The sequence below is a fragment of the Zea mays genome, chromosome 5, assembly GCF_902167145.1.
Source record: "Zea mays cultivar B73 chromosome 5, Zm-B73-REFERENCE-NAM-5.0, whole genome shotgun sequence".
NCBI classification, from domain to species: Eukaryota; Viridiplantae; Streptophyta; class Magnoliopsida; order Poales; family Poaceae; genus Zea; species Zea mays.
In genome coordinates this window covers 10,176,544-10,203,616 of record NC_050100.1, presented here as the reverse complement: position 1 = coordinate 10,203,616, position 27,073 = coordinate 10,176,544, and the positions used below count along the sequence as shown (strand labels likewise).

Genomic DNA, 27,073 nt, shown 5'->3' with positions numbered 1-27,073 from the left:
TGCTACCATTTCTTATTTTTAAGGACCATATCTTCCAAAGGTCACAACTAATTATGTTGATATAGAAAAAGAGGGAAGTTGCTTTGAGTTGAAGACCGTATAGCTACACCATAAGAAACTCAAGGTGTCATTATATTTGTTGGTATATCACATGGTTGTTGTAGCTCTGTCTACAGTTCAACATTGTTATAACAATTTCTGGAGGAACTGGTTGCATATGCAGTTTGTGATCCAACTATAGTAAAAGCAATGAGTATAGGATGGGCTCTTTATGCAACTCTTGTATAGATATATTACAATCATTGACGCATACATTTGTTTTAACTTTCCTCACATGGCATCTTTCCATCTTAGTTCTAGCAATATCATTATCTGATCCAAATCTGTTATGCACATCTTCCCTCATTTTAACTGCTACCATATACTGGTGTCAGGTGCGTTCTTATAAATATGTATCAATTGATAACATGGGGTTAGTGTTGAAGGCATCATTCTGTTTCTAAAGAAATATTGGTTGAAAATGACTGACTTGTATTCTCTCTTTGTAATTAATCTGAATGCCAAACCATATGAACCATTTTATGTTTTTACATGGCTTAAGTCTAATTATAATAGAAATTTGGAATCTATGTAAATTCAGGTAGACAATATTGTGTCTGGACCCAGACCCATTTCCATTTATTTTTTTTCATTTCCTGACATTAAATTTTGGGTAGCTATATAACTTCAAGTCGAGCCTTACTACTAGTCATCCATTATTTTGGTTGATATCAGTATCCTTTATTTGTACTAGGATAGGTTTATAATGGTCTATGTTATGTTCATTAACTCAACCATCAATGTGTATGTGTTGTACTTAGTAACTATAAAATATTGTACGGCGACACACGATTCTTCATAGATTGCATTACATTGGTTGAATGAATGAATGATCAATGACTTGTTTTTATCTCGTTGTAGGGAAGCAATCTAAAGGCAAGGAATTCAACTTCACAATGCACTGGCACATAATGCAAAAGACTCGCAAAATGTTTGCAGATAAGATAGTTGTCGGTATCCTAAAACAAGGGTACCCTCTACTGTTGTATAAAAGCACAGTGCCCATGCGGCTATCTGTAGTCGCGTGGTAAAAAGGTTGTACGTGGGACCAGGCCATGACTCGCCCAAGCGTCGGGCGACTACTCTGGGCCAGCAACAGCACTGATAGTCGCCTAGAGGGGGGGTGAATAGGGCGAAACTGAAATATACAAATATAAACACAACTACAAGCCGGGTTAGCGTTAGAAATATAAACGAGTCCGCGAGAGAGGGGGCAAAACAAATCGCAAGCAAATAAGGAGAGTGACACGCGGATTTGTTTTACCGAGGTTCGGTTCTTGCAAACCTACTCCCCGTTGAGGAGGCCACAAAGGCCGGGTCTCTTTCAACCCTTCCCTCTCTCAAACGGTCCCTCGGACCGAGTGAGCTTTCCTTCTTCTCAATCAACCGGGAACAAAACTTCCCCGCAAGGGCCACCACACAATTGGTGCCTCTTGCCTTGATTACAATGGAGTTTTGATCACAAGAACAAGTGAGAAAGAAAAGAAGCAATCCAAGCGCAAGAGCTCAAATGAACACGGCAAATCACTCTCACTAGTCACTAGGGTTTTGTGTGGAATTGGAGAGGATTTGATCTCTTTGAATGTGTCTAGAATTGAATGCCTAGCTCTTGTAAGTGGTTGAGAAGTGGAAAACTTGGATGGCAATGAATGTGGGGTGGTTGGGGTATTTATAGCCCCAACCACCAAAGGTGACCGTTGCTGGCAGCCTCTGTTCGATGGCGCACCGGACAGTCTGGTGCACACCGGACAGTCCGGTGCCCCTGCCACGTCATCACTGCCGTTGGATTCTAGCCGTTGGAGCTTCTGACTTGTGGGCCCGCCTGGGTGTCCGGTGCACACCGGACATGCACTGTTTGATGTCCGGTGCACCGGTATGGGCAGCCCTGACGTCTGCGCGCGCTGCGCGCGCATTTAATGCTGCGCAGGGAGCCGTTGGCGCCGCAGAGAGCCGTTGCTCCGCTGGCACACCGGACAGTCCGGTGCACACCGGACAGTCCGGTGAATTTTAGCGGAGCGGCTGCCGCGCGAACCCGAGGCTGGCGAGTTCAGGAGGCCGAGCTTCCTTGGAGCACCGGACATGTCCGGTGCACACCGGACAGTCCGGTGAATTATAGCGCGCCGGCTTCCGAGAATTCCCGAGAGTGAAGAGTTGGAGTCTGAGTCCCCTGGTGCACCGGACAGGTACTGTTTACTGTCCGGTGGCACACCGGACAGTCCGGTGCGCCAGACCAGGGGTGCCCTCGGTTGCCCCTTTGCTCCTTTATTGAATCCAACACTTGGTCTTTTTATTGGCTAGATGTGAACCTTTTGCACCTGTATAACTTATACACTAGAGCAAACTAGTCAGTCCAATATTTGTGTTGGGCAATTCAACCACCAAAATTATTTAGGAACTAGGTGTAAGCCTAATTCCCTTTCAATCTCCCCCTTTTTGGTGATTGATGCCAACACAAACCAAAGCAAATATAGAAGTGCATAATTGAACTAGTTTACATAATGTAAGTGCAAAGGTTACTTGGAGTTGAGCCAATATAACTACTTACAAGATATGCAAGGAATGTTTCTTTCTTATATAACATTTTGGACCACGTTTGCACCACATGTTTTGTTTTTGCAAATTCTTTTTGTAAATCCATTTCAAAGATCTTTTGCAAATAGTCAAAGGTACATGAATAAGAGTTTGCAAAGCATTTTCAAGATTTGAAATTGTCTCCCCCTATTTTAAATGCTTTTCCTTTGACTAAACAAAACTCCCCCTAAAAGAGATCCACCTCTTAGTGTTCAAGAGGGTTTTGATATACCATTTTTGAAATACTACTTTCTCCCCCTTTTGAACACAATAGGATACCCATTGATAAATACTTTTGGAAAGCACTAAGTTTTTGAAATTGGTGGTGGTGCGGTCCTTTTGCTTTGGGCTCATTTCTCCCCCTTTTTGGCATGAATCGCCAAAAACGGAATCATTAGAGCCCTTGAAGTAAGTTCTTCCCCTTTGGTCATAAGTAACGAGTTAAGATTATACCAAAGATGAAGTCCGGTCCTTTTGCTTTTGAGCTTTTACTCTCTCCCTCAAGGATGAAGTCCTTTTCCTTGATGCTCATTTCTCCCCCAAAGAAGAGAGAGTTGCTCGGAGTGATGGCGAAGTATGAGTTACGGAGTGGAAGCCTTTTTCTTCGCCGAAGACTCCAATTCCCTTTCAATATACCTATGACTTGGTTTGAAATAGACTTGAAAACACATTAGTCATAGCATATAGAAGAGATATGATCAAAGGTATTCAAAAGAGCTATGTGTGCAAGCTTAGCAAAAGAAATTTCTAGAATCAAGAATATTGAGCTCATGCCTAAGTCTGGTAAAAGATTGTTCATCAAGTGGCTTGGTAAAGATATCGGCTAATTGATCTTTAGTATTAATGTAAGAAATCTCAATATCCCCCTTTTGTTGGTGATCCCTAAGAAAATGATACCGAATGGCTATGTGCTTAGTGCGGCTATGCTCGACGGGATTGTCGGCCATTTTAATTGCACTCTCATTATCACATAGCAAAGGGACTTTGGTTAATTTGTAACCGTAGTCCCGCAGGGTTTGCCTCATCCAAAGCAATTGCGCGCAACAATGTCCTGCGGCAATGTACTCGGCTTCGGCGGTGGAAAGAGCGACCGAATTTTGCTTCTTTGAAGCCCAAGACACCAAGGATCTTCCCAAGAACTGGCAAGTCCCCGATGTGCTCTTCCTATTGATTTTGCACCCCGCCCAATCGGCATCCGAATAACCAAGTAAATCAAATGTGGATCCCCGAGGGTACCAAAGCCCAAACTTAGGGGTATAAGCCAAATATCTCAAGATTCGTTTTACGGCCGTAAGGTGGGATTCCTTAGGGTCGGATTGGAATCTTGCACACATGCAAACGGAAAGCATAATGTCCGGTCGAGATGCACATAAATAAAGCAATGAACCAATCATCGACCGGTATACCTTTTGATCCACGGACTTACCTCCCGTGTCGAGGTCGAGATGCCCATTAGTTCCCATGGGTGTCTTGATGGGTTTGGCATCCTTCATCCCAAACTTAGCAAGAATGTCTTGAGTGTACTTCGTTTGGCTAATGAAGGTGCCCTCTTGGAGTTGCTTGACTTGGAATCCTAGAAAATACTTCAACTCCCCCATCATCGACATCTCGAATTTCTGTGTCATGATCCTACTAAACTCTTCACATGTAGACTCGTTAGTAGACCCAAATATAATATCATCAACATAAATTTGGCATACAAACAAGTCATTTTCAAGAGTTTTAGTAAAGAGTGTAGGATCGGCCTTGCCGACTTTGAAGCCATTAGCAATAAGGAAATCTCTTAGGCATTCATACCATGCTCTTGGGGCTTGCTTGAGCCCATAAAGCGCCTTAGAGAGCCTATAGACATGGTTAGGATACTCACTGTCTTCAAAGCCGGGAGGTTGCTCAACATAGACCTCTTCCTTGATCGGTCCATTGAGGAAGGCACTTTTCACGTCCATTTGATAGAGCTTAAAGCCATGGTAAGTAGCATAGGCCAATAATATACGAATTGACTCAAGCCTAGCTACGGGTGCATAGGTTTCACCGAAATCCAAACCTTCGACTTGTGAATACCCTTTGGCTACGAGTCGAGCTTTGTTCCTTGTCACCACACCATGCTCATCTTGCTTGTTGCGAAAGACCCATTTGGTTCCTACAATATTTTGGTTAGGACGTGGAACTAAATGCCAGACCTCGTTTCTTGTGAAATTGTTGAGCTCCTCTTGCATCGCCACCACCCAATCCGAATCTTGAAGTGCTTCCTCTACCCTGTGTGGCTCAATAGAGGAAACAAAAGAGTAATGTTCACAGAAATGAGCAACACGAGATCTAGTGGTTACCCCCTTATGAATATCGCCAAGGATGGTGTCGACGGGGTGATCTCGTTGGATTGCTTGGTGGACTCTTGGGTGTGGCGGTCTTGGTTCTTCCTCATCCTCCTTTTCTTGATCATTTGCATCTCCCCCTTGATCATTGCCATTATCTTGAGGTGGCTCATCTTCTTGATTTTGCTCTTCATCAACTTGAGCCTCATCCTCAATTTGAGTTGGTGGAGATGCTTGCATGGAGGAGGATGGTTGATCTTGTGTACTTGGAGGCTCTTCGGATTCCTTAGGACACACATCCCCGATGGACATGTTCCTTAGCGCGATGCATGGAGCCTGTTCTTCACCTAGCTCATCAAGATCAACTTGCTCTACTTGAGAGCCGTTAGTTTCATCAAACACAACGTCACAAGAGACTTCAACTAGTCCAGTGGACTTGTTAAAGACCCTATATGCCCTTGTGTTTGAGTCATAACCAAGTAAAAAGCCTTCTACAGTTTTAGGAGCAAATTTAGATTTTCTACCTCTTTTAATAAGAATGAAGCATTTGCTACCAAAAACTCTAAAATATGAAATGTTGGGCTTTTTACCGGTTAGGAGTTCATATGATGTCTTCTTGAGGATTCGGTGAAGATATAACCGATTGATGGCGTAGCAGGCGGTGTTGACCGCTTCGGCCCAAAACCGGTCCGGTGTCTTGTACTCATCAAGCATGGTTCTTGCCATGTCCAATAGAGTTCGATTCTTCCTCTCCACTACACCGTTTTGTTGTGGCGTGTAGGGAGAAGAGAACTCATGCTTGATGCCCTCCTCCTCAAGGAAGCTTTCAATTTGAGAGTTCTTGAACTCCGTCCCATTGTCGCTTCTTATTTTCTTGATCCTTAAGCCGAACTCATTTTGAGCCCGTCTCAAGAATCCTTTTAAAGTCTCTTGGGTTTGAGATTTTTCCTGTAAAAAGAATACCCAAGTGAAGCGAGAATAATCATCCACAATAACAAGACAATACTTACTCCCGCCGATGCTTATGTAAGCAATCGGGCCGAATAGATCCATGTGGAGTAGCTCAAGCGGCCTGTCGGTCGTCATGATGTTCTTGTGTGGATGATGGACTCCAACTTGCTTTCCCGCCTGGCATGCGCTACAAATCCTGTCTTTCTCAAAATGAACATTTGTTAATCCTAAAATGTGCTCTCCCTTTAGAAGCTTATGAAGATTCTTCATCCCAACGTGGGCTAGTCGGCGGTGCCAGAGCCAACCCATGTTAGTCTTAGCAATTAAGCAAGTGTCGAGTTCAGCTCTATCAAAATCTACCAAGTATAGCTGACCCTCTAACACACCCTTAAATGCTATTGAATCATCACTTCTTCTAAAGACAGTGACACCTATATCAGTAAAAAGACAATTGTAGCCCATTTGACATAATTGGGAAACTGAGAGCAAGTTGTAGTCTAAGGAATCAACAAGAAAAACATTGGAAATAGAATGGTCAGGAGATATAGCAATTTTACCAAGTCCTTTGACCAAACCTTGATTTCCATCCCCGAATGTGATAGCTCGTTGGGGATCTTGGTTTTTCTCATATGAGGAGAACATTCTTTTCTCCCCGGTCATGTGGTTTGTGCACCCGCTATCGAGTATCCAACTTGAGCCCCCGGATGCATAAACCTACAAAACAATTTTAGTTCTTGACTTTAGGTACCCAAACGGTTTTGGGTCCTTTGGCATTAGAAACAAGAACTTTGGGTACCCAAACACAAGTCTTGGAGCCCTTGTGTTTGCCCCCAACAAATTTGGCAACTACCTTGCCGGATTTGCTAGTAAGCACATAAGATGCATCAAAAGTTTTAAATGAAATGGCATGATCATTTGATGCATTAGGAATTTTCTTCTTAGGCAACTTAGCATGGGTTGGTTGCCTAGAACTAGATGTCTCACCCTTATACATAAAAGCATGATTAGGGCCAGAGTGAGACTTCCTAGAATGAATCTTCCTAATTTTGCTCTCAGGATAGCCGGCAGGGTATAAAATGTAACCCTCGTTATCCTGAGGCATGGGAGCTTTGCCCCTAACAAAGTTAGACAAGTTCTTAGGAGGGGCATTAAGTTTGACATTGTCTCCCCTTTGGAAGCCAATGCCATCCTTGATGCCAGGGCGTCTCCCATTATAAAGCATGCTACGAGCAAATTTAAATTTCTCATTTTCTAAGTTGTGCTCGGCAATTTTAGCATCTAGTTTAGCTATATGATCATTTTGTTGCTTAATTAAAATCATGTGATCATGAATAGCATCAATATCAACATTTCTACATCTAGTACAAATAGATACATGCTCAACAATAGATGTAGAGGGTTTGCAAGATTCTAATTCTACAACCTTAGCATGCAGCATATCATTTTTAGTTCTAAGGTCAGAAATTGTAACATTGCAAACGTCTAGTTCTTTAGCCTTAGTAATCAACTTTTCATTTTCTACTCTAAGGCTAGCAAGAGAAATGTTCAATTCTTCAATCCTAGCAAGCAAATCATCATTATTATCTCTAGGAGTGGAAATTGAAACATCACAAACATGAGAATCAACCTTAGCATTTAAAATAGCATTTTCATTCCTAAGGTTGTCGATTATTTCACGGCAAGTGCTTAGCTCACTAGATAATTTTTCACATTTTTCTACTTCTAGAGCATAAGCCTTTTTAACCTTAACATGCTTCTTGTTTTCTTTAATTAGATAATCCTCTTGGGAATCCAAAAGGTCATCCTTTTCATGAATAGCACTAACCAATTCATTTAATTTTTCTTTTTGAGCTATGTTAAGGTTGGCAAAAAGGGAACACAAATTATCTTCCTCATCACTAGCATTGTCATCACTAGAGGATTCATATTTAGTGGAGGATTTAGATTTAACCTTCTTTTTGCCGTCCTTTGCCATGAGGCACTTGTGGCCGACGTTGGGGAAGAGGAGTCCCTTGGTGACGGCGATGTTGGCGGCGTCCTCGTCGTCGGAGGAGTCGCTTGAGCTTTCGTCGGAATCCCATTCCCGACAAACATGGGCATCGCCGCCCTTCTTCTTGTAATACCTTTTCTTCTCCTTTCTTCTTCCCTTCTTGTCGTCGCCTCGGTCACTGTCACTAGATATAGGACATTTAGCAATAAAATGACCGGGCTTACCACACTTGTAGCAAACCTTCTTGGAGCGGGACTTGTAGTCCTTCCCCCTCCTTTGCTTGAGGATTTGGCGGAAGCTCTTGATGACGAGCGCCATTTCCTCATTGTCGAGCTTGGAGGCGTCTATTGGTTGTCTACTTGGTGTAGACTCCTCCTTCTTCTCCTCCGTTGCCTTGAATGCAACGGGTTGGGCTTCGGATGGGTCGCCAAGCTCGTTGATTTTCCTCGAGCCTTCTATCATGCACTCAAAACTTACAAAATGCCCGATAACTTCCTCGGGGGTCATTTTAGTATATCTAGGATTACCACGAATCATTTGAACTTGAGTGGGATTTAGAAAAATGAGAGATCTTAAAATAACATTTACCACTTCGTGGTCATCCCACTTCTTGCTCCCGAGGTTGCGCACTTGGTTCACCAAAGTCTTGAGCCGGTTGTACATATGTTGTGGCTCCTCCCCTTTGTGAAGCCGGAACCGACCGAGCTCCCCCTCGATCGTTTCCCGCTTGGTGATCTTGGTGAGCTCATCTCCCTCGTGCGCGGTTTTGAGTACATCCCAAATCTCCTTTGCATTTTTCAACCCTTGCACTTTGTTGTATTCTTCCTTGCTTAGAGAGGCAAGGAGTATGGTTGCGGCTTGAGAGTTGAAGTGCTCGATTTGGGCTACCTCATCCTCATCATAATTCTCATCCCCTATTGATGGTACCTGTACACCAAACTCAACAACATCCCATATACCTTTGTGGAGCGAGATTAGATGAAATTGCATTAAATCGCTCCACCTAGCGTAATCTTCACCATCAAAAGTTGGTGGTTTGCCTAATGGAACGGAAAGTAAAGGTGTATGTTTGGAAATGCGAGGGTAGCGTAGGGGGATCTTACTATACTTCTTGCGCTCTTGGCGCTTAGAAGTGACGGAGGGCGCATCGGAGTCGGACGTAGAAGTTGATGAAGTGTCGGTCTCGTAGTAGACCACCTTCCTCATCCTTTTGTGCTTGTCGCCTTTCCGATGTGGCTTGTGGGAAGAAGATTTTTCCTTCTTCTCTTTGTGGTGAGAAGAAGATTTCTTCTCCTTCCCTTTGTTGGAGGAGCTCTTCTTCTTCTCCCTCCTTTTGGTGCGGGACTCTTCCGATGAAGTGCTCCCGTAGCTTGTAGTGGGCTTTTCGCCGGTCTCCATCTCCTTCTTGGCGTGATCTCCCGACATCACTTCGAGCGGTTAGGCTCTAATGAAGCAACCTCCTCTGATACCAATTGATAGTCGCCTAGAGGGGGGGTGAATAGGGCGAAACTGAAATATACAAATATAAACACAACTACAAGCCGGGTTAGCGTTAGAAATATAAACGAGTCCGCGAGAGAGGGGGCAAAACAAATCGCAAGCAAATAAGGAGAGTGACACGCGGATTTGTTTTACCGAGGTTCGGTTCTTGCAAACCTACTCCCCGTTGAGGAGGCCACAAAGGCCGGGTCTCTTTCAACCCTTCCCTCTCTCAAACGGTCCCTCGGACCGAGTGAGCTTTCCTTCTTCTCAATCAACCGGGAACAAAACTTCCCCGCAAGGGCCACCACACAATTGGTGCCTCTTGCCTTGATTACAATGGAGTTTTGATCACAAGAACAAGTGAGAAAGAAAAGAAGCAATCCAAGCGCAAGAGCTCAAATGAACACGGCAAATCACTCTCACTAGTCACTAGGGTTTTGTGTGGAATTGGAGAGGATTTGATCTCTTTGAATGTGTCTAGAATTGAATGCCTAGCTCTTGTAAGTGGTTGAGAAGTGGAAAACTTGGATGGCAATGAATGTGGGGTGGTTGGGGTATTTATAGCCCCAACCACCAAAGGTGACCGTTGCTGGCAGCCTCTGTTCGATGGCGCACCGGACAGTCCGGTGCACACCGGACAGTCCGGTGCCCCTGCCACGTCATCACTGCCGTTGGATTCTAGCCGTTGGAGCTTCTGACTTGTGGGCCCGCCTGGGTGTCCGGTGCACACCGGACATGCACTGTTTGATGTCCGGTGCACCGGTATGGGCAGCCCTGACGTCTGCGCGCGCTGCGCGCGCATTTAATGCTGCGCAGGGAGCCGTTGGCGCCGCAGAGAGCCGTTGCTCCGCTGGCACACCGGACAGTCCGGTGCACACCGGACAGTCCGGTGAATTTTAGCGGAGCGGCTGCCGCGCGAACCCGAGGCTGGCGAGTTCAGGAGGCCGAGCTTCCTTGGAGCACCGGACATGTCCGGTGCACACCGGACAGTCCGGTGAATTATAGCGCGCCGGCTTCCGAGAATTCCCGAGAGTGAAGAGTTGGAGTCTGAGTCCCCTGGTGCACCGGACAGGTACTGTTTACTGTCCGGTGGCACACCGGACAGTCCGGTGCGCCAGACCAGGGGTGCCCTCGGTTGCCCCTTTGCTCTTTTATTGAATCCAACACTTGGTCTTTTTATTGGCTAGATGTGAACCTTTTGCACCTGTATAACTTATACACTAGAGCAAACTAGTCAGTCCAATATTTGTGTTGGGCAATTCAACCACCAAAATTATTTAGGAACTAGGTGTAAGCCTAATTCCCTTTCAAGCACCGACCTCACCACCTGGGCAGGTCCGGTACCGCCGCGTGTCCAGAGAGCTGCACACTCTAGGGCATCACCAGCGGGCCCAGACCCTCATGTAGAGGTGTCGAACCCCTGTATATACAGACCGGGCCTCCGGGTAAGGTCCAGAACCTCCACGGACGCAAACCGGACCCCTAGGATGGGATCCGGACCCCTCTGTGTGGGGTCCGGGCCGCTCACAGTAGGGTCCCAGGATTCTGGGATAGAGAATACCCAGGCCTTAATCAAGGCCAGGCGGGGGTCCGGAGCTGACACGTGTCTGGACCTTATCGTATATGCCTCTGCTCCCCGCCCAGGCGGAGACCCGATGCTGCCACGTGGCCTACTACACGTGACATAAGCCAACGGGCGGAGCCTGACGTAATGCCTCTGGGCTACGTCGCCTCCGCATTTACTGAGGATAAGACGCGTCGCCTGTCCATTCCACTGGCAGGCGGTGTGCCGCCTCTGTATTTATTGAGACCTGTCATTCCGCTGGCAGACAGCGACCTGCCCATTCCGCAGGCGACAGGCGGTGTGCTTGTCCATTCCACTGGCAGGCGGCACACCCATACTGCCGCGTGCACTACGCTCATCATTACTCGCACGTTACCAAGGGAGCAGCCACCGCATATCAATACTGCGTGGACTGCGGACATCATGGCGCCCGGAGATTGCTCATGCGTTACTTGCATTAGTTACTCCTATAATGTATTCCTTTCGTTATGCTCCTGGGCCCACATGTCGGGGCTCAACATCCTTGTATGTGCCTCCCTTGAGCTATAAAAGGAAAGACACACAACGTTACAAGACAGACCCTCAGACAAGCTCACAGACTCAATACAACACACATACAGTGGAGTAGGCTATTACGCTCTGGTGGCCTGAACCACTCTAAATCCTTGTGTCCACTCGTGTTCATCGATCATCTAGCAGACAGGCAAAACGCTTAGGTCTCTCCTCATCTTAAGATTTAGGGCGGGTGCATTCCGCCACCCGGCCGGAGATTTTCCTCTCCGACAATAGTCATGGCATGCTATCGGCTTCCTGAGCAATATATATAGTCAGATAGACCATAAATAGGATCAGAGGCCTCCAAAAAATGTTAGTGGTAGTGGCATAAATGATTCTAACCTTTTTTCCGATCTAAGAGCAACTTCAATAGTTATGTAAATTTTAGCTCTCTAAATCACAAATTTAAGAAGTTGCTAAATAACTTCGGGAGTAAAAAATTGTGAGTTATCCAATAGTTCTTTAAATATAGGTTAGTAGTTTTTTATCTATCCACATAAAAAAGTTACAAATGTCAACAATCATCTCCATTAACTACATAATGCAGTCAATATTTTTTGTTTAGGGAGTTATTAAATAGTTGCCAAATGTAGAAAGAAAATACGATTACACGAGAAGTTGCTAAATTTAGCAAGTTTATTTAAAGAACTGTTGGAGAGGAGTTTTTATATTAACTATCTAAATTGTTGATTTAGTGAGTCTTTTAGAGAACTACTGGAGTTGCTAAGTGGAACATGTGATCTTATAAGCTTGTACTTAAAATGAATCGCGCGAAACAAAGTTGTAGATTTGAGGAGATATTTATTGCTCAGCTTTGAAGACAGCGTGTCGTCGACCGGACGAGCAGCATGTTAGGGTTACTATGCCATCATCTGTTTAATCACTGAAAGAGCCATCAACAGATGATGCACTAAAGAAGTTGCAGTCAGGCGTCCATGCTGCTTCGTTGTGTGTAATCAAGTCGTTGTGATATGGGTCCTTGGTTGTGCGTAGCTGTAGTGTGGGTCTATTTGTCGGAGTGAAGTACAAGTATAAGTAAGAGTCTATGGGTTAGAAGAGAACCATGTATGAACTTTACTCTGAATCAATACAGTCTGTTCCTGTTTCCTCCCCTATTCTCGTCTCCTACCTCTACTCCCTCTCTACTATCTCCTCCTTCCATTAGTAGTAGCTAACAATTGGTATCGGCTTCCTTAGATCCTCAGCCTGTTCTGCCATGGCGTCTTCTCCGATCGATCCCGCTCTCACCCTCGCCCTAGAAACATAAACCCGAGCTCTGTTGTCCGAATTGGATAAGCGTCTCACAGCCATCGACTCCAAGTGGGAAGCACGAGTCGGGGCGTTCAAATCCATCGTTGCTGATTCAACGCAGCACATGGATTCGGTTTCGTCTGTCGTTCGTGCAGATCTGGAGGCCCCCTAGCTACGGTGGTCGCAGTCACAGAGGGTCAGCTCCGCCACGCTGAAGCCAACACCAGCACACGCATCGCAGAACACGAATCGACCACCCAGGTGTTCGAGCTCTGGCATCCCCGCATCGACTCCGGAACCGACCATCTCCACCCCTCCATGGTCCAGGTTCGAGCGGCGGTCAACACCAGGGACCTACGGTGGTCGCCTGATCCGCACGGCGGTGGCTCCAGCCATCCAGGCATATTCGGCTCTGTGAGCGAGTCCGGCCTCGCCTGCCCGGAGCCGCTCGCCGTTGATGCTGCGGTGGGCACGGGCACGACCACCAATGCTGCTCGTGTCACCGACATCCGCCTTGACAACCTCACCACCGCGCTCCTGGGGCCCAACCTCAACTCCGCTGCTACCCTGACTCACCTTTGTGAGTTGCGTGCCGAGCTCAGCTTATCCTCCCCAGCGTCCTATCTCCTGCAGTTGGTGACCCGTGAGGAGGAGGGTGCGGTTCTCAGGCTAGCACCTTGCCCACCAAGTGTTTGATGCAGGGCTTCAACAACAGTTGTGACTCTGTGTTGCATGGCATCACCAAATTCATCAAGCCCGCGAGCGACTGGAGGTCACCTAGCCACGTCCTTGAGGTCACCATACACCAGGTATATTACCCCATGACTGAGAGTGTGATTCATGCAGTTTTTGCTTCTTATGGAAGGGTCGAGCTCGTCCATATAATTGGAGGTTTAGATCCTGTGTTGGCTCATGTGGTACTTGAAACAAAGCATGAGGCAACTGACGCCTTTGGAGAGTTGCATGGAAGGAACATATATGATAGTTGTTGTCAGTTGGACATTCAATGGTGTTCATCTCAAGATCCTAGGAACACGAACTTGGCCTTCAGTTGTGGTGACACCATGGTGACTACTGCAGCCGCCAGACCTGCAACCTCTGTCCTTGGTCAAGACGAATTATCCAACACCAACAATTCTATTGAGGTTGCAACAACATTTGAGATCGTATCCGGCGTCACCAACATCGCTCCACCAGCTCCTGTGTTTGCCAAGGCTGCTGGAGGTAATTCATAAAACATTATTGATGATTCTACATACACATTTCTAGGCCACAATGATGAAATCTTCATTGTTGCATGTTGTCCTACAGATACATCACTTGTGGCTTCTAGAACATACTCCAATGTCAAACTTCATGGAATTTCTGTTGGTGATGCTACACTTCAGCTTCCAACAAGTACTGTTGATTCAGATGATAGTAGTGAGGAGCCATACGAGTTAGTTGAAGCCCCTGTTTCAACCCCATTAGAAGACTTCAAGCTTATTTCTGCTTGTGCATTGGAAGCCTTTCAGCTTATTTCTGGGTGCAGCAAAAGTGTGTCAAACTATCTCACGTACAACGGTCTAGAAGGAACTCACATTAAAGTAATTGAGTTTGTCCGCGACAACGATTACCTTGTATGTGGGCCTGGTAGCATTGTTCAGCTGGATACCTCATCTACTCTTTCAGATTTCATCAAAATGCTTGAAGAGCACCCCAAGTTGCAGTTGTCGAAGGCTATTGTGATGCACGAGGGTAACAACATGTACATGCAGCTGCGGAAGGTGCTGGAGCACATGACATGGACAAACCTGAGTGTTCCCATGTTTGAGCTCCTCAAAGAGGTTCCCTACACCATTGCTTCTGATCGTTCATGCACTCAGTTGGAGTTCGACATTGCTGGAACTGGTCTCACGTATGAATCTAGCAACTGTATTGGTGTATACACCGAGAACTGCCCTGGGGTTGTAGAGGAGGCAGAGAGGTGGTTGGGCTATTCACCAGACTCATTTGAGGTGGTTGACCAAGGTGTACAACATTTCTTTGTCATGATTTGGGATCCCGGTGGAATTGATGTCATGTATCGGCTTGAGGGCAAGCCAAATTTTAAGAAGGGAGGAATGTTATGTTAGAATATAGGCATTTTCCATATCATTTTAATTCCATAAATTAACATTATGATGATGACATATAAAGTATGTTTAATCATAGAAATCACTAACTCAAATATACCCATAACAATATGGATCAAGAGAACATAAAGCATATGAATCATATAAATATAATAAGCATATAAACATGGAACATGTATTATTATGGAACAACTGAAAATAAACAGATAGCAACATGAACAGCATAACTGTAAAATTAAGACAAACAGATTTATCATATTACTAGTATGATCAGGCATCAGACATGTCATGATATAATACGACAAAACAGATTGGAAAAATTTATGGCTATAAATAAAACAGCAGGGATGAACATATATAATTTGCAGAATGTAAAATAGTAAGGAGATGAATTGATCATACCCTCCCATGCGCTCCGAGGATCTAGATTCTTGTCCAACTTCACTTGTCATATCACCAGGAAGAAGACGTTTTGGGCAGTCGCGTAGACGCTCCCCAAAAACCTAATTGCCGATCCCTCGTGCAAGGTCTCGAACGGCAAGGGCTCCGGAGGCACCTGCCCTCTCGCTTCTCTGTGCGCGCAGAGTCACGAGATGGAAATACCCTCACTCGGCGGCTGGACTGTAATTCTGAAAGTGTTTTTTCGCGTGTACCGAGTGACAGGGGTGCTCCTCTATTTATCCTCTCGCAGAGGGAAGCTGAAGGAGAAAGGTCGCCGAGTCACGCCAAGAGTCGGTCAGCTCTCGCCGAGTCATGTCATGAGTTGGCCAGCACTCCGAGTCACGCCATGAGTCGGTCAGCTGAAGGAGAAGGGTCACTCGGCTGGCTGACGAAGAGACAGGCAACTGAAAGGTTAACGCGGTTAGTGAGTGCTAAAAATTAACACAACCACACCACGCCCGTCTGCCTGCCACGCCACGCCACGCCACGCCCGGCCCGGCCGGCGGCGGCGCACGCGCGTGTGGCACACCCTTGTCCATTTCTTGACTTCTCAAGTTAAGTGGAATAAATCCCACCATATTAGTCAAGCCAAAAGACCATTGGACTTCCAATGTGGTACTATTGGTATTCTCCACCATTACACACCTTAGAGTTTATTTAATAAATGGGTCAAGCCCATAAAAGAACCAACATGTTAGGGACCTGTTACTATGCCATCACCTGTTTAATCACTGAAAGAGCCATCAACAGATGATGCACTGAAGAAGTTGCAGTCAGACGTCCATGCTGCTTCGTTGTGTGTAATCAAGTCGTTGTGATATGGGTCCTTGGTTGTGCGTAGCTGTAGTGTGGGTCTATTTGTCGGAGTGAAGTACAAGTAAGAGTCTATGGGTTAGAAGAGAACCATGTATGAACTTTACTCTGAATCAATACAGTCTGTTCCTGTTTCCTCCCCTATTCTCGTCTCCTACCTCTGCTCCCTCTCTACTATCCCCTCATTCCATTAGCAGTAGCTAACACAGCAGCAGTCTCCCCTTGAATAATTTGTGCAGTTGCACACACGAGCACTGTACTAGTTACTGTTTTATTCAGCACCCATGTATTTCGATATCATCTTCCTTTACTTATATAACACGAGGAAACTACTCAGGAGCTGTTAAACTCCTGTGGAAGCTGCTTCAACAGATCGACGAATTTCTGCTCGCAAACAAAAATCACTTTCCTTGCAGCGATTCTCGAATCAACTTCTCGGTGAGCTCCCTCGGAAGACCTCGGACGCTATCCACCGTGCCCACCTGCGCAAGCGCAACCGCCCCGGAAATATAAGGAACTGAATCCACGTTTGTTCTGCAAGTGCAAATGACGCTAGAGTTGCTCACCAGTTCTTTGACGAATGGCTGTACTGACGGATGTGTCAGCTTAAGCCCGCCGGCCACGCAGGTCATGTCGCCCTGATTAACCTTGAACAAAGGGTTTGCTGTGTAAACATTGCACTACTGGAAGCAGAACAGCGTCTGTAGTGTGCCGAAGGTTTACCACTTGGTCGATGAACTCGTCCGGTATGTGCTGAAACCTGATCTGCAGAAAGCAACGCAGAGCAGAACAGATGTCGTAGTGATGATTTGCGGAGCAAAGACCTCACTTAACGTTTCAGTTTTGAGAAAGGTCTCCGGCATCCCATCGGTTACCTCAGGTACGTCCCATCCTCCTCTTGTAGTCCCGGTGCTCAGGTCGGTGACAAGAACGAAGTTAACTGCGAACGCTCGATCGCCCGAGTACCCTGTCAACAGAGAGCAACCGTAACAATTCTTTCACCCTGAATATGACGTTTCGTTTCAGTTTCAGCATATCTGAAGTTGGCATGCAGGGATAAGGATAGCCTCTCACCATTGATGAATTCCCTGGCTTCTTCTGCACTCCGTGGCCTCTCCCGTATCACCCCTTTGCTCACCATAACCTTTACCGGCGCTCAGGATCAATTGAAAATGGTCACAGACGGTGTCAAATTCCACAGGAGTACAAAACCAAATCCACTCGAGGCTGCTGAACCTACCACCTACCTGGTCTGAGGTGATCAGCAGACGGGCAGGTTGGTCTCCGTCTGTGACCGGAGCAGAGTCGCCCTGAAGCTTCTGCTTGATGGCCTCAGCCTGCAGTCCAAGAAACACGTTACTCCTGCATGCCACCCAACTGAAAAATCACAGTCCAGTTGCCGGTGCGCACCTTGGCTTCAGCCAAGGCCTTGACCAGCTGCTCTGGTTCCTCCCTCCGGATCGCCCTCTCGTCTATGTCGGCGCTCTGACTGACACAAGGGGAATCAGACATGAACAGGCAGCGATATGTTGCTGGAAACTCGATCGGAGAGCTAACGGACGGACTAGAGTTACAGGGTTCCAGTATAGCCAACCAACCATGACGGTGAACTCGTATCCCATGTCGGCCAAGATCTCGCGGCGTGCCGGCGACGACGATCCGAGTATGACCTTCAGGGTCAGGGGACGCACGAGCAAGCAAAGGACCTTAATGGAGCGGCTAACTTTGACGAGGTTTCGTAGCTCTAGGAGACTGATGCGAAGAGAGACGCGCACCTTGAAACGCGGGTAGTTGCCGGAGACGGAGGAGGCCATGATGCTCGGTTGATGCAGGCTGCAGTGCAGGTAGTGGCGTATTGAAAGGTGCAGAGCTGTTCAAATGGTGTGTTGCTCCCTTGATTGCCAAGGCACGCAGCGATTTACTCGCGCTAGAATACTCGTAGGAGGAGGGAGAGGACTCGGAGCTAATGACGATCACCGTTGACTCTAGCGGGTTTTCTTTTTGAGGCAGACGGAGACGGTGCCGAAGTGCAGTGTTGGCTGTTCCAGAAGTTGCCTCTCACTGTCTCATCACACAAAAGGCAAAGGGAGTCCCCAATGAAGGCGTTGGGCCGGTGGCAGAGCAGCAGTCAGCAGATAAGCGAAGGACACACAATCTTGTTTGGGCCGGGCCGTCCCTGCCCGTTTATGCTTCTACTCCATGCCCGTCGTTCCATCTGCAGCCGCCTGCTGCTCAGGAGCTCCTGAGTTCCTATGCGGGCCCACCAGCCATTGAAAGCATCCTTCCTCCGCGGATTATAGACCAGGGGAACGCAAGAAATGGCTATCGTCCTAACGATGTATTGGTGCATGGACCTGAACCCCACAGATGAAGAGACGCCGCTGCATGCCGCACGAACCACCGGAGCATTTCTGATGCCAAATGTCAGAGAGATAACGTCGATTCTTTTTTTAGAGCTTTGTCTTTCCATTAAGAAGAAGGTTAAAACTAATCTAGGTTTAAGGAAAATCGGATCCGAAACCTACACATGAAGCCCAAAGCAGCGGCAACCCGCAACCCCATACATAAAGCACATCCAGATTCTATAGTCATCGTTGCTGAGCTCAACACAAGATACAAGCAGCTCCGACTTCGCTGGACAGACCGCACACGGCCAAAAGAACACTACGACTCCTACACCTTAAACAAAGCACAGAAGGAGGACCGTGATGCGCCATCGTTGCCATGCCTCAACACACCCACACTCTAGGTAGCTTCGATTCTTCTAACATCCACCTCCAATTTTTATCCCACCTCTAAAACAATCCAGATTAAAGAAAAGGGTTTCGTCTCGTATCGTCGTTGCCGAGTCAGTTACCCTAACGTGACAGCTTCGGCTTCAAGTTGCACTCCATTCTTTCCTCTTCTCCACGGCTCCACCGGTCCATCTCCAACCCCCACACGCCTTCTGCACCTCTCTCCCGCTCGAGCTGTAGGGTTGAACCGTTGAACCAACCTCGTCTTCCTTTCCAAGGAAACGGCCCCGGGACCCTGCCGATAAAAGCTGACGCCACGGTACCATTGCCAAGGCCAGCAAAAGCTTCCAGTCTTGTTGGCTCCGTTCCTCCATGAACCAGTAGCCTCTGGGGTTTTCGGTCAGTGCCTTGGCTTGTGTTGGGGACGCAATGGTGAAGGACGGCGGCGTGAAGAAGGTGGCGGTGGCGGCGCCGGCGCCGGCGCCGGAGGAAGCGACGCCAACCGGCCTGACCGCGACGCCGACCCTCACCGTGCAGCTGCTGGCACCGGAGGCGCGGGAGAAGTGCTACAAGAAGACGGTGGGGGAGGAGGCGACGTTCCTGGAGATCGCCAAGGACTACTTCAACCAGTTCAAGGAGGTACCCGCGCAAAAGCACTGGATCTGCTTCAAGAGCTACTTCGACCAGAAGCGCGGCTCGGTAATGTCGCATGCACGGATGCACCCACAGCCCTCTCCTCTTCTCGATATTCCGTTGGGTTCGATGCTGCGCGCGCGTGATTTCTCTTGCTTGGCGATTTCTTCTGGTTCGTAGCTGTTTGGTGGTGTGCTACCTGCGTGTTCTGCCTGCGGCCTGCCTTGTTTCGACAAATTTGTTGTGTGCATATAGTTGCACCTGGTAGGCGTTAATTAGTCTCGTGAATCGTGATCAGGGTTTTCATCATGGTGATGCGCTGATGCCATATTTCCTTTCCTGGTTTTTTTTTTCTGCATGAGTGTAGTTATTCGTTGGTTTGAATCCATCGCTAGTACAAGGCTACAAGCATGCATGCCGCTGCCACCAATTAGTAATATTATTTTTGATAAGTCGAAATCGTAGTGTTCTCAAGCGATCAGAAATTGTTGGATCGTTGGTAGTAGAATTTATTTTTCCAGGTTCCCTTAATCGTGAACGGATGATGGTGAATTGGCGATTTAACATGTTCTGATGTTCAAATCTCTTTTACGCTTGATAAGTCGATCAGTAATGTTATTTTTGATAAGCCGAAATCTCTTTTACGCTTGAAGAGTGGAAGCATGCGGATTCTGAAGATGATTTGGCTGGTGATGTTAGTTATTTTGTGACCATTTATTACATGTCAGTCAGTCTTTTCCTCCTGCATGAGCGTGTGCTGAATGCTGATTGACTTTGAATCTTGGTATGGAAAGATTCTCCTGTCCTGTCGTGCTTATTGGTCGAGGGAACGTATCCTATGAGCACAGGCCTTACAGTACAGGCCTTACGTGCACACATGAGCACTTTAAGGGTCTGTTTGTTTCAGCTTATAGATTATATAATCTGAATTATAATCTAAATTATATAATCTAGATTATAATCTAGACATAGTATAATCTACATGTAGTTGTTTGGTAGTCTAGATTATACAAATATAGATTATTTATAAAGACAATAATACCCATGTTTGTTTATTTAAGGTGAGAAAAGAAGGATGGCATATATTGTAATTTCTATTTACATAACCATGGGTAGTGAGTCTTTTGCCAAAATAATCTCAAATAAGCTACTCTTGAGGAGATTATGAGATTATCATAATCTGAGCTTTAGATTATATAATCTGAACTCATAATCTATGTGTTTGTTTATCTATTGAATTATTTGCGTTGCATTATATAATCTAGAGAGATTATAATCCGAAACAAACAAGGCCTAATTGTGAAGCCTTCATCTCTAATCCAACGTTTATTGCCTCTTTTACATCTAACCCCTCCCACCTCGGCCACTTAGCCCATAATCACTTTACTAATCACCTGTGGAGAATTTGAACTAAGTGGCCAAGGTGTGAGGAGTTAGATGTAAAAGAGGAATGCTCACGTGCTCACGTAAGGCTTATGCTCACAGGATACGTTCCCATTGGTCGAACGGCTGTTGCGTTTCTTCTCATCAGGCCCTGAATAGGCTTGGTCAGGATTAAGGGATACTATGCCCAGTAGCAATTAGCTGGGTTCTCTGCTTAATTTCAGAGTCTTGGCTTGGTTTTGTAGCAAATTTTGTTAGCGCTAATGATGCATTCTAATAGACATCGTTTGCATTATGCTGGTTTGGGTGCGCTCTTTAGTCGGACCTTTTCACGTGGCTTGGATGCCAATAGCTACTGCTTATTATGATTTCTGTAGATATCAACCGTTTTCCGTTGTGCTGCTTCATGCTTTTATGGCCTTCCAATTTCAATCCCGTGGCTTGGATTTCGTAAGCTAAAGCTGTTACTGCTTGCTACGCAGTTTTTTTTTTTAGATATGGTTTGCATTGTGCTGGCACTGCTTGTTACGCATTTCCAGTAGACATCATTTTGGTTGAGCTGCTTCCCTGATTATGACGTGCTTTTTAAGGCTAATCCCTTCTGCTTGTGCCATGTTGTAGGTGTTCGGCAACCGCAAGCAGAAGATCGACCCTGCGGTCAAGGATGAGACTCCGGAGGTGGTGAAGCCCGCAGCAGCAGCAGTTGAATCTCACTGAGGCTTTGTTCGGCAGTCACGGATCAAATCCCTTAGGCTACGTTCGAAGATTTTAATTCTCCAAGTGGATCTAATAGGGATTGAATAGATCCCTCCCTTTCACTCAATCACCTTTGGGGTTTAATCCCCCTTTGGTCTAACCCCTGTCCAAAAAAGTCTATTTGGTTAATCCCCGCTCTTACAAGATGCATGCAACTCATGAATGCATGATGCCTATGCTGCAATGTGGTATAAACAGGAACCCTTGCTATTGGGGGCAAGATGTAGATGTTGTGCAGTATGGCAACTCCATCAGCGGATACATACATAACAATGTTTCTGAACACATGCAACTCATGAAGTTGCAAATATGCTTCTGTTCTCGCATACAATTTTATCAACGGCATAAACTATCCTCTGTTCACACAAGAGCAGACAACTATCCTCTGTTCACACAAGAGCAGACAAGTGATATCCTTCAGTAGTCGCATGGAAGCACCATTATACAGGTTTTAGTACAGGACAAGGCATCAATCCTTGAAGAAAACAAATGTAGTTGCTCTTTTTATATCTACGAGCTGAAAAAGGATTAAACGTCCATAGATGTACTCACCTCAACTATTGCATGATCAAAAAAGATGTCGATTTTTGCTAGTATACCCGTGATGACAAACAAAATATCTCTCTTAGAGCAAGATGGACAAACCAAAAACCTTATGAGTCTTGCATAAGTACAGTGAGATAGATAATCCATCAGAATAGTAAGCAATAAGAAAGGTAAATAAAGATTAAGCAGATAATAGGCCATCTTATTTGGCAGTTGGCAAAATAAAGATTAAGCAGATAACAAACCAAAAATCATGTTTGGCAGTTGGCACATCTTATTCCTCAGTTGTTTCAGACTAAACAGAAGCTATTGATAGTCTTACAGGAAGTTATCGTTTCAAATACAAGTAATTTCTAGAGGATGACATGTAGTGAAAAAGGATATAAAGAATATTTAGGAATATATCTAAATACCCAAATGAGTGGGTATGGGGTCCCACTGTCCCAGGATAGTGGTACCTCGTCTACTCCAATTGTAGCTGGTTGGGGGGACAACCTACAAAATGACATATGACGATTACTAAGCATGTCTAGTAAATCAAATGCAAGAACCACATGTAAGAGTCTATAAATTGCATGTTAAAGGGAAAAAATGTTAGTACCATAGTCTACAATCACTTCCACCAGATGATCAAAATGCAAGTGGACTGTGACTGCCCTCAAATCAAACAAACATGGGTTGTAAATCAAACAAACATGGGTTGTAAGTTAGCGATCAACAAACATGGGTTGCACAGCATCGGAACCAGAATTGGTTTACATAATTATTTGGAGATGGGCTTTTGTAAATTGTAAATTATTAAAGTTTGTCTTAAACTTTTGCATTATTTCATTAGTTCTTTCTACAAAGATTTCATTTACGATACGACATATCTGGTCTTTCCCCCCTAAAAACTTCAATTTTCCCCCTTCTCCATTAGCCTTGTAATTTCACTAAAATTAACACTTGACTATTTGTACGTAAGTTATGATTTCGCCAGTATTAGGTTTGTGCATTCTGTGTATATCTATACTATACTTAAAACACTAGTTTCAACGGTCGTCCCACGACATTTTTTTTACAAACAACCCCTCACAGCTATTTCAAATTAACCCGCGCCTATAAATGGCCAAATAGCGGCTCGGCACAGGCTGACCAGACGCCCGCGAACCACAACTCTGGTCCAGCCTCGTTATTCTAAAACAGTGCAGCATGTAGGGTTCGAACCCATGCCCTGGTGGAAGAAGGGTGAGAGACACTGGGTGAAGCTGTCTAACCAGTAGAACATCATGGTCAGATGTTTTTTAATATTGAATATAAATTATATATATGTATATACGTTTTTTAAAATAAAAAAATATAAAGCACTACGGGCCGAGGCTATATCCTAAGCACGGCACGACGTTCTTAGCTCTTGCAAGCATTAGGTCGTTTCTAAGACCACATTGGCACAATGTACTTCATGGTGTTTGAGGTTGCTGAATTGGATGGAGCAACAATGATTTGTCACACTAACAGTAAAATGAAAGGTTATTCGTTGGTTTTAAATGTTAGTAATTGCTACGAAGTAGCATAACTTATATGGAGTGCATCCAATTTTTATTGATGTCTTACTTTAGCAATCACTTCATATTTTGATCTATCTTTTTTATAAGTTTGAGTTCATGTGACTTATTTTAGGAACTTGAGCTCACAAACTTTCTCTTATTCGGTCTCTGTATGGTGAAATTATGTCATTTTATAATCTCTGTTCATTCAGTTAGTCGTTGTGAACCCTCTTCTAATCGCTCACTTCATTGGTTGTGTTGTACCAATACATATTGGATGGAGTAAACAATAACATCAGTTGGCCAAATCAAAAAAATATTATACGGAGAGCAGAGACAATCAATAAAAAAATCTTGAATTTTTTTGGTGGATAGTTTTTATGGGTATTGTTGTAAGCCGTTGCAACGCACGGGCAACCGACTAGTTAATATATATAAGAGAGCAACCACACTGCTACTACCTACTGAGGTCCATAGAAACAACCACTGCATCACAAGATTATCCATGTTTTTCTCTCCTCACCGGGACTAGCTGAGTGCCGGTGAAAAATGGTAGAGCCGACGATCCTCTTTTTTCTCTCCTCACCGCGACTAGCTAGCGTGACGGATCTGGATCCATCTTTCTCATCCCACCACAACCAAAAATCTGGTCGCCGATGTCGTCTACTACCTGACATCGGTCAGCTAGGTAGATTGTGCAAGCAAAGGAAGCAGCCTAGACACATACGAAATTCGTCGGGGCGGTGATGTAGGGCTCGACGAGCGCGCAAGCTGTGGACCTGCCCATCGGCCTCCGGTTTCGCCTCACCAACGACAAAAGGAAGAGGAGGATTTGATTACCAGGAGAAAACGACCTTGTGTGCCTTGTAGGGATCCAGGATGCTGTTGTTGTGCGCTTGATGCTGCAGCCTTAGCGCGTCGCCGCTGCCTCACGAGACACCGACGTCGCCCTCACGTGGAAATGTTCCACGACGTTGCGGCGTGGGTGACTTCCTAGGCTGGGCTCGGGGAAAATGGCTACGAAAAGGTTGGGACCGAGAAACTTCCCGGGCCAGGATGATCCACGTGGATTGGGCCACAATCCCGACTGATACCCGACTAACCGAATAGAGCCTTAGGCCCTGTTCGTTTGCATAGGAATACGCCATGAATTATTCCAGCTAATCAAAACTTATATAAATTAGAGAAACAATTTGGATAGGAATTATTCCAGGGCTCCATTCCCCACTAACCGAACGGCCCCATAGCTGATTTTTTCCACCCTGGGATCAAGTGGATCCCTCTTATGCCACTCAATCCCTGCTGGGAATATTTACCTGTGTAGCTATTCCCTGTCTCCGCCATTGTTATTCGGTTTGCCAGGGATTCTGAAAACAAGGCAATATACTCGTATGACACTAAATTCCAAGTCAGTTCAATTAACCTCTCTAGCTACACACAGAAATTGCAGTTCTTGGCTAGTCAAGAGCCATGATAAGTGGTAACTTAGAAGCTCATGCAAGCAATGAGCACAAAGAACTCCATGCATGTCCATTAGTACAGTTCTATGCCTAAAAGTATAGAAATCGTTGTGTTCCTGCTTCCTGGGTCGATTCCTTCCACACCACCCGAGACGAGGACCGCTTCCTGGACCAGGGTTGAGATAAAAGCCGGGAATGAATCCGGATTATGCCATGCTAGAAGTCGTGGTTTGAAGCCCGCAGCAGCAGAAGTTGAATGGTTGGTTCGGTTGTTACGAATTGGTGGGTCGGAACGATTTCTAGTCAAATTATTTGTCTAAATTATATAAACTTTTATCAGCGAGAGAGTTCCCAGATCCCAGGAAGGTGATCTGATTTATGTGAAGCTTTCAATCACCATCTTCAATCCGCGCGCCCATGGCCCACCAGCACCTGGCGTAGGCCCGCACCGCCGTATGTTAGGCCCACGAACGGCGAGACGGACTACAGTGGCAACAGCTCGCTTTCGGGTGGGCTGGAACCGGACGGCGCGCGTCGCTCTCGGCTTTCCTCCCGGGCCGACTCGCTCGCCCGATTTTCCCACCTCGTAATCGCTGGCGTTTTCCATCAGATCTCCGATCGGTCCTGTGCGGGAACGGCAGGGGGAACCTCGGCGTCAATAATATGGGTTGGCAACGTGATGTGAAGCGTTGCTTGCTTCCCCGTCCTTCTCCTCTGACTCAGAGCCGGTCGCCGGCCCTGTCGGACGGGACACGTTGCTTGCTGCCATCCTGTGGTGCACGAGGGGGAGTCTGCATCCAATTGCGGCGCCGGCCCAGTTGGCCGCGGACCTTGGACGGCGACGCGTGTAAGTAACGGATCAGCTAAACAATGCAGCCGTTTAATCTGATCATCAAGGCTTTGTTTAGGAGCCGTCGCTTTATATGTTTGTTTATTTATGTACACATATTTGGTCAGGAGGAGTAAATAATAACAACAAGAGGCGGCGCCCCGCTGAGACGGGGCCGTGTCAGAAACGAGGACGGACCACGGACAGTATATGCACGGTCAAACAGTGGCAGCTGCGTAGTAGGCGGAGTGGGTGGGTGATGAGCGGCACTGCAAGTGTCTCGAGATGCACAGCATCATGTGTAGGGAGGGTAGACACTAGAGCATAGTAGCAGAGAGATAGATACCTGAAGTGATCTGCAATCAAGTCCGCCTCTCGTACCAAGAACTGTTGAGGGGAAAAAAAAAAGGTCGAGGTAGAAGAATGCACAGGCTGCGAATTGAACTTTGAACATCATCTTGGATTCTGTTTCCCCGTCTCCTGGCTCCTGTTCTCACTCCTGAGGCCTCATAGCAACCAGCAAAGGTACAATCTGAGAGCTCCGTCTTGACTCAGTCAACATAACAAACCCAAACCAAGCAACAAAGTACTCACATGTCCAAAAAAAAATATATGCAGAGAACATATAGAATCACGTCCCCATCCTACCGCAGGGTCGTCGGGCGCGGCAAGTTTGTCTGGATCAGACGCCGAGACCTTTTATAAACACAGACACCGTGTGCTCTCAGTCCACAAACCGTTTCATAATATTATGCAGGTACGGAGTACGTGCTCTGAACAATCAGGGAGCAGCCTGCCGTACGTCGTGCACCGCAGTCGCCTCATCATTTGGGGCTCCTTCTTCTTCCAAACATTTGACCAGGATAATCCAAACGCGCACGCCACATCCCGGAGCCTGCCTACCACATACCAACAAATCCGGCGCCGGTCAGTGTCGTGTGCCGACCATTTCATCGCCCCGCTTATTTTAGGCCTTGTTCGTTTGTGCCGGATTGGTGGGTCGGAACGATTCCTAACCAAATTGCTTCTCTAATTTATATAAACTTTGATTAGCCGGAACGA

General features: G+C 46.1%; 2 protein-coding genes and 1 long non-coding RNA gene across 5 annotated transcripts; 1 reads left to right on the top strand and 2 right to left on the bottom strand.

Annotated features, from left to right (window-relative positions):
• Positions 1 to 16,220: 16,220 nt before the first annotated feature.
• Positions 16,221 to 18,179, bottom strand: LOC100381473 (uncharacterized). Of its 3 annotated transcripts, none has more exons than XM_020553444.2 (9): positions 17,919 to 18,177; positions 17,742 to 17,813; positions 17,554 to 17,628; positions 17,391 to 17,480; positions 17,218 to 17,287; positions 17,019 to 17,110; positions 16,867 to 16,908; positions 16,710 to 16,781; positions 16,221 to 16,625 (listed from the first exon to the last, which is right to left on the bottom strand). In XM_020553444.2, the coding sequence occupies exons 1-9, from the start codon at positions 17,955 to 17,957 to the stop codon at positions 16,545 to 16,547; spliced, it is 633 nt and encodes a 210-aa protein (XP_020409033.1). In that variant the 5' UTR covers positions 17,958 to 18,177; the 3' UTR covers positions 16,221 to 16,544. The 3 variants fall into 3 exon arrangements, with proteins under 3 accessions (XP_020409033.1, XP_020409034.1, NP_001348361.1); NM_001361432.1 differs by having other exon boundaries at positions 16,225 to 16,625; positions 16,710 to 16,790; positions 17,919 to 18,085; XM_020553445.3 differs by lacking the exon at positions 17,742 to 17,813 and having other exon boundaries at positions 16,710 to 16,790; positions 17,919 to 18,179.
• A 1,042-nt stretch (positions 18,180 to 19,221) lies between these two features.
• LOC100501831 (uncharacterized) lies at positions 19,222 to 21,748 on the top strand. Its single transcript, NM_001196482.1, has 2 exons — positions 19,222 to 19,577; positions 21,516 to 21,748. The coding sequence occupies exons 1-2, from the start codon at positions 19,308 to 19,310 to the stop codon at positions 21,609 to 21,611; spliced, it is 366 nt and encodes a 121-aa protein (NP_001183411.1). The 5' UTR covers positions 19,222 to 19,307; the 3' UTR covers positions 21,612 to 21,748.
• A 504-nt stretch (positions 21,749 to 22,252) lies between these two features.
• Positions 22,253 to 26,683, bottom strand: LOC109939614 (uncharacterized). Its single transcript, XR_002262148.2, has 3 exons — positions 26,606 to 26,683; positions 26,358 to 26,510; positions 22,253 to 22,691 (listed from the first exon to the last, which is right to left on the bottom strand). It is a non-coding gene; the product is annotated as an uncharacterized lncRNA (long non-coding RNA).
• Between the last annotated feature and the right edge of the window lie 390 nt (positions 26,684 to 27,073).